The sequence below is a fragment of the Haliotis cracherodii genome, unplaced genomic scaffold (assembly GCF_022045235.1).
Source record: "Haliotis cracherodii isolate W230 unplaced genomic scaffold, xgHalCrac1.p SCAF_4, whole genome shotgun sequence".
Lineage (NCBI taxonomy): Eukaryota > Metazoa > Mollusca > Gastropoda > Lepetellida > Haliotidae > Haliotis > Haliotis cracherodii.
In genome coordinates this window covers 3,850,843-3,871,466 of record NW_027266297.1, presented here as the reverse complement: position 1 = coordinate 3,871,466, position 20,624 = coordinate 3,850,843, and the positions used below count along the sequence as shown (strand labels likewise).

Genomic DNA, 20,624 nt, shown 5'->3' with positions numbered 1-20,624 from the left:
ATAATTACTTAGTTTACAGACTTACTTTCTCAAAAAAAACCCCGTGTGGTCAGGGGTTGAGTTTGTTTGTATTTGATTAGTTGCTAGCTACACCGTTTGGAATGTTTGTCTTCTCCCGGATTTTGAGCTACAAGGATAAATAATATTGTTTGTATATTTGTTTGTTTTTCAACACAGAACTCATTAATATTCAAGCTATGTGACGACAGTCTGAAATAATCAAATATAGATCAGACATTCAAGTGATTCAAATTATGAGGAACGATCCACACCATTGTGTAAAATGACATGCAATCTACCAAGTCACTGACCCTGACCACATGATCCATTAGGATTAATTTAACAAAAACCTATACAGATCACTACCATCATTTAAAGAATCTGTTTTTTTAATTATCACTGTTCAGGCTTATAATTCTATTTCATTTGACTCTGAGTATTGCTCTACATATCTACACTGCAATTAGAGGATAGTCCTTTTGTGTTCTTAAGGTATATTGTTGGACTTCAGAAATCATAATATAATTTAAAACTGAACATGTATGTTGGAGGTTTGAAATTATCATCAAGAAATATTAAATCTATTCTTCCTAAATAATTCTCTAGTCAGATCATTGGTTAATACAGCAGTTACCATGTTTACACGAAACACCACTTCTCATGTCCTGTTCTTGTATTTGTAACAGTGAGTGAGTGAGTGAGTGAGTTTAGATCACAGGTACATTGTGATAACAAGCCTGGGATTAAATTCAGCCAACGTCTGGCACTTTAACCCACGATTATAGTATCTCGGCACTGAGGGCCGACCATAATTTGAAGAGGGAATTGCAGCGCTCCAGACACCTTGTATTTGCAACAAAGATACACACATCAAGTTGACACAAAAGTTGGTGAACATCTGACCAATCGTGTGATGGGATTTGTCAGCTTTCCAACTTAAAAAACAGTGTAAAAATATTTCATTAAAGACTATCACAGGTACCCTTGGGATGCCCCTACGAGAACATTTGATTTTAAATGCTTATAAAAAATGTACACATTATATTATGGCCACAGCAATATACACTGGATACAGATCACATACAATACCCCTTAAATATGATCAAACCTGGTATATAATAAATATAGATGTTACATAAACATCAGTATCTGTCGCATCTCTTCATCCAAGACACCTTGGATGACAGAACTCTACACAGAGAGACCAACACAGGTCTTTTGGGTCATGTGTTGCGATGAGAGCTACCTACTTTACTCTTCACATGGAATGAGTTGTCACTTTCTGAACATCATGTAACATCGCAGGGCTCGATTTAAGGAGCTTGATCTAACTTCCACCATTGTGGATGTTGACAAGAAAACCTAGTTGCACCAAACAAACCAGGTTGCACCCTCATCCCTAAAATTGATCAAAGTTGAAACTTAGGCTGGTCTGCTGCAAGTGTCACATAAATTATTGACACGTTGCAGTAAAATATATAGGAACGTGTGCACATAACCTTGAAGTAACCACACATTGATGACATCACGCCTAAGAAAGCATGACAAATTTCACATAATACAGGGATTAGTGTCGTAGCATTGTAAATAAACTTTAAAAGTATTGCGTGTGTTCAAAGATGGATTTTGTGTAAGGGTAGAACTTGAATTGGCGACTTAGTGGAGATAAATCATCTTAAACAACGATTCAACGTGAAGGCAAACACATGCCAATGTGTCTGGTCAGAACAACATCAGTTGTTTCCATCATGTGAGGAGTGTTTTGTCAGGTGAACAACGTTTTGAGACATAACCCTACACAGACACCTTAAACTTCACCTATCACACAGTGACGCTATTCATTTTTCAGAGTAAAAATATCAAGATTACAGCAGACTTTTACTAAAAAGATGATCTAGTTGGACGGAAAACTTGCAGACCTGTTAACTCCCCTACGCTTAAAATAAAGCAATTAAGATTTTTGGTTATATTAGATATTGAAGTTTTGCATGGTTTCACAACACCCGAGGAAGACGGTCCTGGGTGGGTGGTCCTGTCGCTTAGTGTTGTCTGGGTCTCCATATACCAACTGAAATGTCACAACTGGCACTGGCAAGAACACCATTCTGGTAGGAAATCTGAAACAAGCAAGAACTCAAAATATAAACCTGTACCATAATGTCACAAGTCAACACGGACACTGCATACCTGTATATAAACTTTTATAAAAGATGCTTCAGCCTTGTCAGAGTGTAGCAAGAGTTACATCCCTTAGTAACTAAAACACACTCATTGGTTGTTTACAAATAACATGCTACTAATATTAACATGTCAATATGCTTCATGTATGTGTCTGTGTAAATTTAGTTCCTTTTTTCATTTTTTTTTATGTGGTTGTCTTGAAGCCAAGCTTTACTCTAGATGGATACAATATGAACTATTAGAGTGAGTGAGTGAGTGAGTTTGGTTTAACGCCGCTTTAAACAGTATTCCAGTATTCCAGTTTTGATCCTAAGATAGCTCATGTATAGCATCATGGTCAGGACCAGGACCAGAACCAGGTACTCGGGTCCTATTGCTGCCAAGAATCCCCATGGAGGGAAGCGTTCTACTCTGAATAAGAATCCTCATGAAAAGAAAAGGATTGCCATTTGCAATAATTTCCCATTTAACATTCTGGCGTATTGCGCAAGCTGTTGCTGCAGCAATTAATGCATCATATTTGCACTTGAATTTGAAACCACACTCCCTGTACAACACATGGCTTCCTACAGCGCAACTGAAAGAGATGCAATGCCTCACTCTAGAATGAACACATGGCTTCCTACAGCGCAATGAAAGAGATGCAATGCCTCACACTAGAATGAACACATGGCTTCCTACAGCGCAATGAAAGAGATGCAATGCCTCACTCTAGAATGAACACATGGCCCAGTTCTTCAGAACCTTGGTTGAAAGATGTGAGAAGTCAGACTCCTACCCCTGTTACTCCATCAAGATGACTGGTGAGGGTCGCTATGACTCCAGGGTTGCGACTGGGTTCCAGCACTTTGATTGTGTGGTCCGTGGAGCTTGTGTAAACCGCGCCGAGGGTGTGGACGACTCCGGTCAGCTTCCCCTTGTGTCCGACATCATATTTCTGGAACCAACAAATAAACTTGTACTCTACAGTGCTCAACATGGAACCAACACAATATACTTGTACTCAAAATGGGACCAACACACTATACTTGTACTCAACATGAAACCAACACACTATACTTGTACTCTACATGGAGCCAACACACTATACTTGTACTCAACATGGAGCCAACACACTATACTTGTACTCAACATGGAGCCAACACACCATACTTGTACTCAACATGGAACCAACACACTATACTTGTACTCTACATGGAGCCAACACACTATACTTGTACTCAACATGGAACCAACACACTATACTTGTACTCAACATGGAACCAACACACTATACTTGTACTCTACAGTGCTCAACATGGAACCAACACACTATACTTGTACTCTACAGTGCTCAACATGGGACCAACACACTATACTTGTACTCTACAGTGCTCAACATGGAACCAACACACTATACTTGTACTCAACAGTGCTCAACATGTAACCAACACAATATACTTGTACGTGATTGTTTTTCAACAAGCAACGAACACAATACAGTTGTATACAACAGTGCTCAACAAGGAACGAACACATTATACTTGTACTCTACAGTGCTCAACATGGAACCAACACACTATACTGGTACTCTACAGTGCTCAACATGGAACCAACACACTATACTTGTACTCTACAGTGCTCAACATGGAACCAACACACTATACTTGTACTCTACAGTGCTCAACATGGGACCAACACACTATACTTGTACTCTACAGTGCTCAACATGGAACCAACACACTATACTTGTACTCTACAGTGCTCAACATGGAACCAACACACTATACTTGTACTCAACAGTGCTCAACATGTAACCAACACAATATACTTGTACGTGATTGTTTTTCAACAAGCAACGAACACAATACAGTTGTATACAACAGTGCTCAACAAGGAACGAACACATTATACTTGTACTCTACAGTGCTCAACATGGAACCAACACACTATACTTGTACTCAACAGTGCTCAACATGTAACCAACACAATATACTTGTACGTGATTGTTTTTCAACAAGCAACGAACACAATACAGTTGTATACAACAGTGCTCAACAAGGAACGAACACATTATACTTGTACTCTACAGTGCTCAACATGGAACCAACACACTATACTGGTACTCTACAGTGCTCAACATGGAACCAACACACTATACTTGTACTCTACAGTGCTCAACATGGGACCAACACACTATACTTGTACTCTACAGTGCTCAACATGGGACCAACACACTATACTTGTACTCTACAGTGCTCAACATGGGACCAACACACTATACTTGTACTCTACAGTGCTCAACATGGAACCAACACACTATACTTGTACTCAACAGTGCTCAACATGTAACCAACACAATATACTTGTACGTGATTGTTTTTCAACAAGCAACGAACACAATACAGTTGTATACAACAGTGCTCAACAAGGAACGAACACACTATACTTGTACTCTACACTGCTCAACAAGGAACAAACAGACATTACAATACAGCAGTCAATCTTGGGTCAGCAACTTGTAAAATGAAATCCTAAATCATACATAACAGTCCATACCAATGCTATGCTATCTGCTTGACCACAACCTCTTCAGTTTAATTCATTACTAAGGAGGGTGTAGCTGCAATTAATGCAGAAAGCCCTTCACCATTACATGATATACATGAACACCTACTGTTTCAAAAAGTTTAATTATCTGCAAATCTGATATCATATCCTAATACTGCACTTTGAAAAGTACCGTATTTGAATGTATTTTATCCTACAAAACCAACAGCCCTACACATGTCCATGCCAAATGAAACAAAACAATATTGCAACACACATAAAAATAATTAGTCAGATAACCCCTATAAACTGTTTTGGAAATATCCATTAGCCATAAAAATGAAAAACATTACCTCAGAATAACATGAATATAAGACAAAGAAAACTACCACCCCCATGTTCTATATTGTCCAAATCAGAAAACAATTGCTCATGTTAATGATGTTTGCTGTACTGTTTCAGCCCAGGAGTGTGAGTGAGTTTGGTTTAACGCCGCTTTTAACAATATTCCAGTTATATCGCGGCGTGTCAGCTTAATGAGGGAGGAAAGCCCGAAGTCATGCAGGTCTCAGATGTTTACCACTTCGGTGAAACCCCTGAGCACGGTTATGGTGCTGACAAACCTAGAAACATAATAGGGGCGAACCGGGATTCGAACCCACAATCATAGGTTTCTGGCGTGCCCAAGGGACACAACTCTGCACAGTGAATTGCAGCGCCTTAGACGACTGAGCCACCCATGCCCCCTCACAGGTTCTCAAGCTCAGTAAAATTACAGCTTCATCAACAGGTTATCAAGCTCAGCCAGTAAAATTACAGTTTCAACAGGTTATCAAGCTAAGAAAAAATACAGTTTTATCTGGTTATAAAGCTAAGAAAAATTCAGTTTTATCAACAGGTTATCAAGCTCAGTCACACGTGCCTCCTTTCAGCCCAGGAAGTTTTGTGTTTACCTCAACAAGATCAAAAGCACCATTTGCAGTATCCATGAGATGTAGAAATCCTTGCTTGTCTCCATACCACAGCTGGTTGTTGCCATAGCTCATGTCAAGAGGGTAGGTGTCCAGCTGAAAGGAGGAAGTTGTCTCCCTTAATGAATACACAAGCTCCTTACAGAGAAGTCCCATTCCCTGACTTATACTATCCCTGCCACTGGACACAACTCTCCACAGTGCTAGGTGGCCTACAACCATGAACGGAGTGACGGGTAACGGACTGATAGTTATGTTAACGAGCAAGCAATGACTGTCATGACAGTTTCATTTGTCAGTCAACTCCAATGGGTCAACTTAGCAGCCAAACATTTCATAACAGCTGTAAATGGAAGCTGTTAGGGTTGATTATCTACCAACTCCATGTTGACTACAATGGTCAGTGAGTAAAAATTATCTTATTGATGGCACACTTAAATTTCAAAGGACACGTCAAAACACCCCAAGGGCCCGAATCACAGTTGACAAAAAAAACATTTCAATCCCAGTGAATAAGGATTACAAGTTCAAATTCAGACACAGCTGGACATTGTACCTCTAGTCTCTTGTAATTCTTATCTGCTCTCCGGTCATAAATGCAGATTGTTTTGTCTTCACTTCCTGTGATGATGAACTGGTCGTCCACAGCAACACACAACACCGGTTTTCTGTGATATGTTTTCTTGGTGATGGTGCCACTACGACGGTCAATCAGGTGCAGATTCTTGTCGTAGCCCGCCGCAATGATAAGATCGTGTTCTAGGTGCAGATCAAGAACTGCTGTTTTGCATCTGATGATGGAGAGAATATTTGAAAAAATCTATGTCAGAGCAACCACTTTGGTGAAACCCAAGAGCATGGGTATGGTGCTGACAAAACTAGAAATATAATCAGATTGAATCGGAGGGATGCAACTATGCAAAACAAAAACATAAGACAAGAAAACAAATGATGCATAGGGCAAATCACTCCATGCAGCTGTTTTGATGTTTATTGAAGTGTCCCTATAGGATGCTGTGTTGACGTTAAGCCAAAAACATAGAGCATATAGTCTTCATCACACAAAGCCAACTTCAGGAAAGCAGCCAAACGTGAAACATGTATTGTACTTATTCAGGGTTCAAACAGATCTGTGGACTCTAAATTCAATCACTTTTGAAGCATTTTTCAAGGACTCTTTTCTCGTTTAACACTGCCCAGCAGAGCTTGATGTAACATCATAAGGAACTTGATTAGCTTGCACCACCAGGTGTCCATTGACAAGAAAACCTAGTGTCACCAAACAAACCAGGTTGCACCCTCATCCCTAAAATTGATCAAAGTTGAAACATAGGCTGGTCTGCTGCCAGTGTCACATAAATTAACGACACACTGCTGTAAAATGTAACAGGAACGTGTGCACATAATCTTGAAGTACACACAGTTTGATGACGTCAAGACCAAGAAAACATGAGAAATTACTCGTAACAGGGATTAGTGATATAGTATTGTAAGTAAACTTTAGGGGTACTGAGTGTGTTCAAAAATCAATTTGTGTCCGCAAATACCGGGTAAGAATTAGTTAGACACAATTTTTTTATTTTGTTTGATGATTTAAACACAATTTGAAGCAAACTTTCTGCCTTGCTTCTGTCACGGGTCGATCTGACTCTCCTACCCAGAGTTACATGCTAAGTCATCACTGCACCTGAAGGTGGGTCAATCTGACTCTCCTACCCAGAGTTACATGCTAAGTCATCACTGCACCTGAGTGTGGGTCAATCTGACTCTCCTACCCAGAGTTACATGCTAAGTCATCACTGCTCCTGAGTGTGGGGTCAATCTGACTCTCCTACCCAGTGTTACATGCTAAGTCATCACTGCACCTGAGTGTGGGGTCAATCTGACTCTCCTGCCCTGAGTTACATGCTAAGTCATCACTGCCCCCGAGGGTGGGGTCAATCTGACTCTCCTACCCTGAGTTACATGCTAAGTCATCACTGCACCTGAGTGTGGGGTCAATCTGACTCTCCTACCCAGTGTTACATGCTAAGTCATCACTGCACCTGAGGGTGGGGTCGATCTGACTCTCCTACCCAGAGTTACCTGCGAAGTCATCACTGCACCTGAGTGTGGGGTCAATCTGACTCTCCTACCCAGTGTTACATGCTAAGTCATCACTGCACCTGAGGGTGGGGTCAATCTGACTCTCCTACCCAGTGTTACATGCTAAGTCATCACTGCACCTGAGGGTGGGGTCAATCTGACTCTCCTACCCAGTGTTACATGCTAAGTCATCACTGCACCTGAGTGTGAGGTCGAACTGACATTCATAACCAAATTTTGATCTCATTGAGAACAAGTTTCAGTACAGACTGGTGCCCAGATCCTCTGCTTGGTCTGTCGCAGGTACAAATGGGAACAAGTCTAGAGTTTCAAGGAAAACTGTCAGGAACTAAATTCTCATTAATATCTGGTATAACAATCGTGTCAGATTCAGGCTTACTTGAACACATCTGCTGGAGCTACTCCGGCCTGCAGGTCCCACAGTCGGATGAAGGTATCCCAGGATCCTGTGGCCAGGATGTTGTCCTGCGAATCCATGGACCAGATCCATCCCTGTGCACAACATCCAACAGTTGTTTACTTCATTCAATCTAACCAATCGGATTACAGACTTGGTTAATATGCAGAACATTCTGAAATGTTGGCAGGATTGATATGGAGGAGGTCAACTAAAATGGAGGTTCCTAAAATACCATCAAGAATGAAGGATTGGACCGTTTAATCAATGTTTGTGTCTTTATTTGTGATGTTGCAAATTCCCCAGCTAAATTAAAATGTCTTGGTCAGAGAGACCAGTAGTTGACACCATGACCAACGTCGGGTTCCACTGTTTTGTTCATTTGTTTAAAACCGCACTCCACAATCTTCCATCTGAAGATCTGGTGCATCATACCACCTTGGGTCAAGGGTCAAGTTCAGGCAAGGGAGGATTAATCTGTGTATCAATGTCTCATCTGACACGAACGAAAATGTGTGACATTTGATTACTTTGGTTCAGATAAACAGTGGAAGTATTTTCCAATGAGGATTACTTTATCATGTCTAGCTTCAAGATTCATAAACATCCGTGCCCAAGAAGCGCACCCAATATGGTCAGGGGTTTATATGAGCATTTTGAGGTGTTTCAGTCCCACAGAAAAGTCAGGTTAATGATAATATTTTGCAATGGCAACTTGCATTTAACTGGTGACAAAAATAAAACTGAGAGAGAGTCTTTTGTACCTTAATGAAATGCATTACAAAGAGTTTTGTAAAAAATCCCAAATATGTACACGCCTAGAAATCCTTCATAAGTCCCTCCTGCAGAACTGTTATCCACATCATCTGTTATGTGACAATAAATATATTGTTAGTTAGTGACTGATTGGAAGTGGCAGCAATTTGATGGAAGCACTTGAAAAAATATCATGTTCTGGTAATGACTCTGATCTCTCATAATTTAGAGTTACCTCCCTTAGTTGTGTAGAGTCCATACTCTGTCGCAGCGCTTGATACCTTTGTTTTCCTCCCAGTATATACAGAGCTGTTTACAGGCTTGCTAACAGCCATCATGTTTTAATATATGGTTTGACTAAAGATGTTCTAAGAAGGCTGAATGCGAACTTGACATGTGACCTAGCTGCTTGCCCAGTGCCGACCAGAAACCTGACGCACACATGAATGTTCTACGCCCATTGTTACCTTGTGGACCTTGTTGTCACTGAAAATTTCCATGTCCTTCTTGGAGTCTTCCTTTGTGGCGTCATACTTGGCAAGGTCAAGGATGGTCAAGTAGCGATCTCGTGATCCAGCAGCCAGAATCTGTCCATCCTATGAATATGATGAAGTAAAGACACCATAAGAAGGCTCATCTATGTACTTACCCTCTTCTTTGATATTCAATAGGTCCACTTGGAACAAGCATCTGAGACTAACGACATGTGGCGCTCATCACTGAATGTTACTGATATCATACTTGTGCACGTTGAGAAAGCGTAAGCCTGTTAGAGATGAGTATTTCAATGTTAGAGTAAAACCAATCAACCACTGACAAACTAAACATTGAGTATATGAATGACAAGAATAGAAATATCAGTTATATGTGTCAAGCAAACTACATTTTGATTAATTGTAATGTATTAAACATCCATAGAATAGGTCTTCAGCAACCCATTCTTGCCGTAAAAGGCAACCTTGCTTGTCGTAGGCGACTAACATGATCAGGTGATCAGGCTGGCTGACTTGGTTGATGCATATCATTGTATCAATTGCATGGATTGATGCTTATGATCTAAATAACTGGATTTTCTGGTCAAGACTTGATTATTATTAGACTGCCGTGATATAGCTGGAATATTGCTGAGTGAGGCGCTAAACAACGAACAAACTTTTTGAGATTGCCCAGGATTTGCAATGTAAATTATTTGCAACCATTCTGAATTTGCATTTGTATAAATAGGATGAAATATTAGTTTTCCAGTAACGAGTTAGCTCACCTTCATCAGGTGGACAGTATCAACAGCAGCAAACATATAGTCATTATAGGTGAAATGTTCCAGGTGAGCTTCCTGGTTCGTCCATGCGGCATGAGTTTCCTCCCTTTCTGCACACGCCTCCTGCCAGTCCAAGTTGTCAACTGATGGACAGCAAATATTGCATCAAATTGATGAATTGCTGTCAAAAAGCCATTTAAGTGTTATTTTTGCAATATCTTAACCTCTTGTGCATACAAAATGGAAGTCCAATTGAGCAATTCTGCATTGAGGAGCATCAGAAGTAACGATGAAAACAAATAGAATCACAAGTACAAGAACATCTTCATGCTGACAAACTTATGTATTCAAAATTATCAAAATGATTAGGAAAAATCATGTTTGTTTGTCAATCATAATCATTCCTCATTCATTATTTATGATCATCAAGGGATTCTATATCAGAGCTACAGATAAGCTGCGTATTTGCGTAAAATACTCCCCAAAATATTAGAAACCCAATTACTTTCAATTAACTTGGGTACAGAGTACAAGCCTATAGTTAGAACGCTTATATACATCTAAACCATTATTTTTTTAAATCTCAAAATGTTAACTCATTTTGGGAAAAACCCAATAGAGTGATGAATGGATGAGTGAAAAAATATTGGTCACCCAATGAAAAATGTAATAACCCAATAAAAACAGAAACTTTCGAGTAAAAACTCAAATGCTCAAAAAGTTATCTGGAGCTCTGTATATTCAGTACTAATATCATGCATTGTATTATCTATTCCTGACAGTTTGACATTTCTTATTTCATTTCTAAAAAACAATGTTTGTCAACTAACAAATAGCCATTGACAATCCTGGCAATGTTGCAATACCTGGTCACTGACAGTGAACAAGTTCTGGTATACAAGTAAATGCTAAACTTAAATGAAGGTGACAGCACAGTTCTTTCCTATTAATAGTGCCTGCAACAAACCATTGTCAATGCCAACGCTTTTGAGTTTATTTGACTAAACTTAATTCTTGGCATCATTTTCTGTACATTTTCATCAGGTGTACCAACTCACATGACTCATATTACAAGACCGAATACAATGTTACTGACTCAAGCAACTCACATTACAAGACCGAATACAATGTTACTGACTCAAGCAACTCACATTACAAGACGGAATACAATGTGACTGACTCAAGCGACTCACATTACTCACATTACAAGACCGAATACAATGTTACTGACTCAAGCAACTCACATTACAAGACCGAATACAATGTGACTGACTCAAGCAACTCACATTAAAAGACCGAATACAATGTGACTGACTCAAGCAACTCACATTACAAGACCGAATACAATGTGACTGACTCAAGCAACTCACATTACAAGACCGAATACAATGTGACTGACTCAAGCAACTCACATTACAAGACCGAATACAATGTGACTGACTCAAGCAACTCACATTACAAGACCGAATACAATGTGACTGACTCAAGCAACTCACATGACTCACATTACAAGACCGAATACAATGTTACTGACTCAAGCAACTCACATTACAAGACCGAATACAATGTGACTGACTCAAGCAACTCACATTACAAGACCGAATACAATGTTACTGACTCAAGCAACTCACATTACAAGACCGAATACAATGTTACTGACTCAAGCAACACACATTACAAGACCGAATACAATGTGACTGACTCAAGCAACTCACATGACTCACATTACAAGACCCAATACAATGTTACTGACTCAAGCAACTCACATGACTCACATTACAAGACCGAATACAATGTGACTGACTCAAGCAACTCACATGACTCACATTACAAGACCGAATACAATGTTACTGACTCAAGCAACACACATTACAAGACCGAATACAATGTTACTGACTCAAGCAACTCACATTACTCACATTACAAGACCGAATACAATGTTACTGACTCAAGCTTTGGACTTTTTGCTAAAGTTGCAGACTAAACACATTGATTGTGAGAAATGATATCGGATCTACCTGGAATGGCAGGGTACATCTTTGGCCATCGTCGACTGACTCTTGTTTTGAAATAGGTGTCTCCTGACAACAGTTCTTCAAAGACTCTGCACACATGTTGCAACTTGTGAATGACCCGAGCATCAAGGAAATCACATATCCTGATGAGCAGCTCCGGAGGCAGCTGATCCAGGGTCAGGTTGAGGCCACCATCGTCAGCATCTGTAGCTGCCATTGATGTTTCCTCATCAACTACACCATACATTGGCACTGTATGGAAGACAATAAGTGAGAGAAGGATGCTTTACCACGGTCAGCAATATACCAGCTGTATAATGGCCGTCTGTGAATTGTCAAGTCCGGTCCATATATACAAATGGTTGATAATATAGCATGCAAAGAAGCAAGTCTTTCAGCTGCCTCATATGAAAGCAAATGTCTGGTGGGTGAGTGAGTTGGGTTTAACGCCGCTTTTAACAGTATTCCAGTTATATCAGGGCGTGTCAGCTTAATGTGGGAGGAAAGCCCAAAGTGACGCAGGTCTCAGATGTTTACCACTTTGATGAAACCCACGAGCACGGGTATGGTGCTGACAAACCTAGAAACATAATCGGGGCGAACCCGGGATTCGAACTCACAATCATAGGTTTCTGGCGTGCCCAAGGGACGCAACTCTGCACTGCGAACCTGGGCAACCCGTGCCCCCGATAAGCAAAAGAACTACAGTAAGCACTTCTTCATTTATTATGAACATAATTCATTTTGACCACATAGCCTTGTTGGTGAATCTGACACAAAGACTCCTTTGCATCCAGCTTCCCAATAAGGATGTCATAGGCACACATATATACATGTAGTCATGACGATGGAAGAATATAATGCATACAGAACTGTGTAATAAAGATGCAGCCTCAAGCCATACAGCTTTAAAACTGAAAGCCCAATGCCTCGAGGTACCTTTATAAGAATGCCCCATGCCTCGAGGTACCTTCATAAAAATGCCTCATGCCTTTAGGCAGTGTTTAAAATACCTGCAGCCCAGTCTATTTTGCAATCTCATTAAAATCAGATCTTAGTTCTCACTACCACGAAGATCTGAGGACATTCCATTACAGGTCATGTCAGAACAACCTTTCATGAACTTTGACCAACATTATCCAATCCGATCTTTTTCAAGCTTCATGGCACTAGTTTCAGTCAGGGTATATTGTTTCGGGTATTGTGGTTAGATTGGCTTATTATATGCTGATCTGTGTTTATCCCTCCCACCTGATGAATACCTCACAGGAACTTTTTCTACTTAAGTTTTCAGTTCAAAATGAAAGGGAAAAATAAAAATAATGTTATATTTCATGTCTTTGGTCTTGGTCAGGCACGCTCTCTTGTACTAATGCAGATTTCATAGTGCTATCCCACTGAGCATGCTGAGACACCATGCCGCAGTTAAACATGAATTTTCCACTCGGACACAGTATACTGACTCCGAGCCGACCAGTCCTTGTTTTAGTCCCTTAATACTGTGTGCCAGGGAGGGAAATAACAAGTACCTTCTTTTGGTACGACAAGGCTGGGGATCGAACCCAGACCTTCCACTCTCCGGGCACTCTCTACCACTAGACCACAGAGGCAGTCGGCTACAGGTTGCCATGACCGACTTCTGTTATAAGATTGTTATCAAGTATTCAAATGATATAGTATATAACTTCCAAATGCATAAGGCGTAAATTACATATAGGAAATAAGTATTATACATAATGTATGATGTTCACTGTGACCTTTGCAAATACTTAGATGATGGCTTCTTGTTAAGAGAAAGTTGTCTTTTAAAAGTGAATGAGATGTTTTACGGTTGTTCATACCCTAAAAAAAGTTACTTTCAAGTATTTTCACAATTTTAGTAGATCTATTTTAAGAATAATACATCTTTGGCTAAAATCAAGGTTGTTTTTTTCGGGGGTGAGCAAGGCAAACCGGACAGACTACAACAAAAACCAGAATTCAAAATACATGCACCCGCCAAAGTGTAGAAAATGTAAATTCCAAAATTCTGGGCAACAAGCCAACTTATTCTGGTGTTTTTCTTACCATTTATTGACGAGCAGCAATTCATTTCCTCAAACAGTAACTATTTCCTGTAGCATTCGACAAAAGAATGGAACTTGTTAAAATAACATAGATTGAACACATTGACGCGTCATGACTCAGTAATATTGTTAACTCTTTTGGTCACCGAAATCTATTTTGAAGAATGACAGCTTATAGATCCTCGCCGACAGTAAATGTAAGATCTGATGTCATTGGTTAATTTAGGGCAACCGGAAATGCCCCTCAAACGTAATAGTTCGTATTAAATCGAATTAAAATTATACACCTTTCGTTTAACGACGTAAGTATTTATTACAATTCGTTGAAAACGCGGCAATGAATGGGGGAAATGTTACCAACCGAAATATTTGCTCCTAAATAAATTATTCCAAGGGAGATAATTCATTATTCTATCCAATGATTGTATGTCTTATTTCGTGAATTAGGCATAAATTTGCTGCGCGGAATATATTCATAAGTCTATGAATAGGGAATGTTTGTGGACTATATATTCCTTTATAAAACGTATGTGTTGTCGTTCCTGGAGTTTCCCTAACTGAACTAAGTAGAAAAGCCAATCTACTTGTGACAGACAGTGCGCGCAGAAAATCACGATCGAATAACTTACGTTTCATTTCTGCAACATTATGCCATTGGTTATTGCAAGAGTCATTCAAAGGGAGATAACTGCCGTGTGACGGAATCTATTTGCTCATTTCATATCCCTCCGCCGCGTTCGGATAATCCAAGATGGCGTGGCAGCCGGAGGAGAGTGGTCTTCGGCAAATATTACAGCTGTTGAAAGAATCGCAGTCTCCAGATACAGCCACGCAACGCGCCGTTCAACAAGTATCCTTTTAACACCCGTTTCTTTTTATTTTCCTTGATATTTTACATTGTCTATGTGTAAGACTCTGCGTTCCAATTTCATGTTGTAGATTTAACTACTTTAACACGTGTTTCGTCATTTGCGCCGGTTATAATTATGACAGCAGGCAAATCAAACGATCCTCATGATAACAGCAATACTGTATTCACGGTGGTTTGTTAGCTGAAGAAAGGTGACACACTGTGTACAGTTTGAAGGGCAATGCTATTGATAATTTCTCAGTGCATCTACTGAACAGTGAACACCTCACCTCATGAAAAATTCTAAAAGGATACCAGAAAACATCCAGCATTAAAAACATTGGGATTGTATAACCATTACAGTCAACTCATGGGATCTTTGTCATTAGTTGAAACTAAGTGATCGACAAGGCTGATCATTGTGATAATGTGTATGGGAAAACCTTCCCAAATTGAGTAATTTCTGATTATCCATTGGATACTATTTTAAGTTGGTGGGACAAGTGCTGGGCTCTTAAGTCTCTTTGTTGATAGACTACATGTGTTATAAGAGGCAGAACGGTAAATAGATTCTCTTCTGAGTACATGTATTTTTCAGTTGCTAAGAAATGAACATGGTGGTGATAACTGCAGATCAGTGTATAATACACAAATGAAAGATGCCCCAGTTGGCATATAACAACTAGATTTGCAATTGGCTGTGTCAGTTGGGAAAAAGATCCAAGTTCATGCTGTTAATGTAGTTGTTTTATGACCTTATATTACCCTGTCTATCATGAAAAGAATTTCCTTTTGATTCAACAATTCGTTGTAAGAAAACATTTACCTGAAAAGAAACATGAATATGCAACATAATCACTTATTATGAAGACAATTTTCAGACCTTAGAAGATTTTTTACAAATGATATACACAGGACAGGGTACAGACAATACATTGTTTCGGGTATTATGCTTAGATTGGCGTATTATAATATATATGCTGATCTGTGTTTATCCCTCCCACCTGATGAATACCTCACAAACTTTTTCTTCTGAAGTTTTCAATTTAAAATGAAAGGGAAACATCAGAATAATGTTATATTTCATGTCTTTGGTCAAGTCTCGATCTCAAACTCAATTATACCACTTAACTGTTGATATTGATAGTCCTGTTTTTGCATGATACACCATGTTTACCACACTAATTACTTTGAATTTACATGTTGTCCAGTAATAGGAAGTACAGTACCTAGTTATTGCTTTTGACATTTGTGCAGGTACCATGGATACATGCTGGGAAAATAGAAATAAGACACTGTATCCAAATATGACGGAGATAAAAATATTAATTCAGTGATCATACATGTATTTCTTTTTTTACTTGGAAATCCTAGTTTCCAGGACAGTTGAGCTTTAGTCATGTTAGTTGCTATGTTCGTGAGATAAACTGATAAAGTGAAATGTGAAACCTTAACCAGTGTGCAGAAATTGGAAGAGCTTAATAGGTATCCAGACTTCAACAATTACCTAATTTTTGTTCTCACCAAGTTGAAATCAGAAGGTGAGTGATTTGGCCATGATTGATAAAATATTGTCTCCATCCTTTTTAAACATGTTTTGCTCCACACCTTAAGGTGGCACTGGTAGCCCAGTTGTCTAAGGCAATAAAAATTTGCTGTTGTGAGTGTTGTCCCTTCAGTACACCAAAAACCTATGATCATGGGTTCGAATCCAGGTTCTTCCCAATTATGTTTCTAGGTTTGGAAACACCATATCTGAGCACATGGGTTTCAACAAAGTGGTAAACATCACTTGATCAATTCTGGCTTCCCTGACACATCATGTTGACACGCTGTGATATTACTGGAATACTGTTCAAAGAGACGGTATACCCAACTCACTCATTTAATAAGACTGTAATTGTGAGTGAGTGGTTGCCATGAGCGAGTGTCAGTCCGCTTGCCAGGATCTTCATTAAGTGTGTTAAAGTCAAGATTCACGTTATGTTTTTTATCTGTCGGCACCATACCCATGATTACCCATTTCAAAATTGCCTGCATCAGTATTTACTTTTTCTCATGAAGCAGGCAAGCCGAACTACTATTCAATTCTCTGTTGAACCCAACTCATTGACGCCAGTTTGTTACCTGGCAGATTGTTTATCACTCATGCTTAAGTAGAAATGGTTCTAATGGCAGAATTTGGTATTAAGCATGAAAGTCAAGGGGTCCTTTTCATAACCTTGAATCTAAATGTTATGAAGGTGTCCCAAGATGCAAACGCTATAGGAGAAGCTCTAGTTTAGTATGTTTACTGAACATTTGTCTTCCTTGTTTTATGAGTTTCAGTCTCATATGTCAGATCTGTATTTTGATATCGGTATTACCCCCTGCCTTTTCAAGCATCAAGGTGGTGGGGTAGTCTAGCAGTCGAAACATTGAATCCCTCACTTTGATGTGGCTGGAATGATGACAAAAGCAGCATAACTCACTCTGTCACTACTCTATCAGCTTGTCATTTAATTGTTGGGTTATTTTAAAACTCAAATAATGTTTCATATTGAAAATGGTGGCACTTCCTGGATCATGTCCACAATTCACTTTGCATAGTTGAGTCCTTGGGCACGTAAGAAATGTATGATTGTGGGTTCGAAACTAGGATCACCCCCATTGTGTGTCTAGGTTTGTGAGCACCATATCTGTGCTCATTGGTTTCACCAAAGTGGTAAGCATCTTTTAGCTGTATCACTTGGGGCTTTCCTCCCACCGGAAGGTGACACGCAGTGATATGACTGGAATACTGTTCGAAGCGGCGTGAAAACCAACTCACTCACTCCTGGATACATGTGAGTGAGTTTATGCTTTACGTCACATCGGCAGTATTTCAGCCATATCGTGACGAGGGGATACATGGAGTTTGGTATAAATTTGAATTTGACCCTGGAGTTCGTGGAAGCCCTCGACCATGTTTTTGTGTTGTTTGACCCAATATGCAATATGAGCCATCACATTGAGAATCTTTGACTCTTCTACAACTTATCATGGTCACTATTTTTCATTCAGATGATCCAACGAGATCCTTGAGTGGTTTGATTTTGAAGAACAATGTTCGTGCCCATTTTGAGAAGTTTCCTCCAGAGGTAACATCCTTCATAAAGCAAGAATGCCTGAACAGTATTGGAGACCCTTCCCCACTCATAAGGGCCACCATTGGAATTCTTGTTACAACAATTGTTGCCAAGGGGGAACTGCGCAATTGGCAGGATTTGTTACCAACACTCTGCCAGTGCTTGGATTCTGAAGACTATAATGTTTGTGAGGTATGTGCTTTCTCATATCATATGTTTAGTATATGTTCTCTTTGTCAATTTTTAATTCTCTTATCAGTTTATTAGAATTATGGTTCATATTATAGCCTTTATGGTGACATGTATGTCAGTGTTAACAGGAACAATAGAGAGTAAATGGCTTAAGTGCTAAGTTTTACATTATTTCATTGAATACCTGTGAAAAAAACTTAATTTTGAGAAATATTAAAAACAAAATTCCCTATTAATCTTTTGTTGTCAGTCTAGTAAACGATCCCCAAAGTCCATGTTATTTTGTTAGTATGTACAATATTGTGTATTCTGCTAGCCACATATTAAGTGTCAAATCCTTTTAGCATGGAAGTTTGGATGATGAATATATTGATACTGACAGTTGACTTTACACTATGTTGAGGAAAACATACCCAAAATATTTTTGGACAAGGATAAAAATATCTTTATGTTCTTATTTGGAGAATAATTCTTCATTCTGATGTCAACCAAATCTGCAGGAATTATTACACATTCATTTATATATAGGAGTGACTGTGGGGTGCATTATTGTTATTGCTGTGTAGTATCACAGTAGTGTTTGTTGATGTTGGTTTTATGACATCTATGGACTCTTATCAATCGGTGGCAACTATTCATTAATAATATTGTTGCGTTTGGACCATGGACAATTGTGATATATCAATAGTTTAATTGTACGTTACTAATATCATGAATATATGATTGCTTTAATATAAAGTACATCTTTGCTCTACTTTTTATGTTATGTTCAAGCAGTGCTAGACATGCCAATGTAATATATATGTTCAATTGCACTGATTTATTAAATTGACTACTCAAAGTTAGATTGCTGAGATTACCTATTATTCCACGATGAACAAGACCGGTTTGTATATATCTATGTAAATAGCATGAATCAAGCCTGAAATAGGAATTATTCCAAGAAAACTATGTCTCAGTGTTGTTACACTGAACCATTGTTTCAAGCCAGCTCTTTGCTGCTTATTTTCATATTAATAATGAAAATATGATATTCATTTTTCATTCAAAATTGGCAAGTAACATATTATGAATCATCAAGTATAGTGTCAGTTTTGAAAATGAAGTTTCTGTCATATGAGGATTGTTGAGAGGCTTTGATAATGAGGTGGGTGTTGTGGAGCATTGGATAAATAATCGGTTAAATTGATTGTCAATATGTCTAATTGATAAAAGTAGTCCCGTTAATAAAGTTTGTTGTCCTGCAGTTTTAACATGTTAAATCCCGTCTTTCAAGGCGGTTAAAGCAACTTGTGATCAGCCAGCCGTGAGCAAGGCTGGCCTATGATCAATAGTACCTCATTGTTTGTTACTCTTGTTTTCTTCTTTTTCAAACTGTTGCCATATGTTATTCAGAAAGTAAAATTAGAAATAATAAATTATTAAAGGTAAATTTTCATAAAATGATAAGTCTGATCGATGGCTCTCTCTTCCCATCAACCGAAAGTACCTTGATGACTACTGCGTCACTACAGATGCATGAGGAAAAAAAACCTCTCTATTATTATTATATGAATATTCATCTACTTTGAGTTGTGATATTGCTGGAAAATTGCTTCGGTAAACAATAAATAGGAAAATGTAATCTGAGGGCATTCATGGTGGCACATAATGGGATATGCACATGACTCATTTCGATTTACAAATTCTCGAAATTGGAGCACATTGATAAATGTTTCTTCTAAGTGACTGTTAGCTTCATATGAAACATTTTGTATTTGAAACCATGTGCCCATCTGCTGCATGCAGGTGGTAATTACTGAGTCATTATTGAACAGATGCTGCACTGGTGCACTCCAGAATATGAACACTGGTTGCCAATGCTGACCAAATAGGCATTCAAACTTGGCATTGGATAGAGGATATCTTAGTATCATTATTAAATCGCTATCAGCATTTGAACAGGATGTATATTTGTTTTGTCAGTCAATTTTGTGTTCTGAAATGAAAATATCTTGCCAGAGCCATCAGAAGTAAAATATGTTTGTGACTGTCAGTGTCAACAGGGATATATCTACGATTACAAACTAAGTTGTAATCGTTGTTCAAAATTAGATTTTTTAATGTTCTTATTTTTGTAAATTCTGAGTTTGGGGGAATTTGTTGATTCAAATTGGGAATATTTGCAGCAGACATGGGGCCAAATATGTGCTTCTG

At 38.8% G+C, this 20,624-nt stretch overlaps 2 protein-coding genes across 2 annotated transcripts in view; one reads left to right on the top strand and one right to left on the bottom strand.

Annotated features, from left to right (window-relative positions):
* Positions 1-2,020: 2,020 nt before the first annotated feature.
* Positions 2,021-14,454, bottom strand: LOC139478670 (F-box/WD repeat-containing protein 9-like). Its single transcript, XM_071261234.1, has 9 exons — positions 14,281-14,454; positions 12,217-12,465; positions 10,202-10,341; positions 9,408-9,536; positions 8,167-8,279; positions 6,238-6,472; positions 5,664-5,777; positions 2,960-3,118; positions 2,021-2,117 (listed from the first exon to the last, which is right to left on the bottom strand). Exons 1-9 carry the CDS (start codon positions 14,303-14,305, stop codon positions 2,040-2,042), a joined length of 1,242 nt encoding a protein of 413 aa, XP_071117335.1. The 5' UTR covers positions 14,306-14,454; the 3' UTR covers positions 2,021-2,039.
* Positions 14,455-14,734: 280 nt separating this feature from the next.
* LOC139478997 (transportin-1-like) overlaps positions 14,735-20,624 on the top strand; it is a 36,645-nt gene continuing 30,755 nt past the window's right edge. The window contains exons 1-3 of the mRNA XM_071261720.1: positions 14,735-15,129; positions 16,595-16,670; positions 18,172-18,428. Of these exons, the coding sequence (XP_071117821.1) occupies positions 15,031-15,129; positions 16,595-16,670; positions 18,172-18,428 (432 nt within the window). The 5' untranslated portion in view covers positions 14,735-15,030. The remainder of the gene's footprint in view (positions 15,130-16,594; positions 16,671-18,171; positions 18,429-20,624) is intronic.

What these genes read in the sequence shown, in the direction of transcription:
- LOC139478670 (XM_071261234.1), bottom strand. Translation starts at nt 14,305, where the DNA reads ATGAATTGCTGCTCGTCAATAAATG. An exon ending in GCTCCAGCAGATGTGTTCAA is followed by an intron (nt 6,473 to 8,166) that starts GTAAGCCTGAAT and finishes CTCCATCATCAG; the next exon opens with ATGCAAAACAGCAGTTCTTG. An exon ending in GTGCTTTTGATCTTGTTGAG is followed by an intron (nt 3,119 to 5,663) that starts GTAAACACAAAA and finishes TGTTGGTTCCAG; the next exon opens with AAATATGATGTCGGACACAA.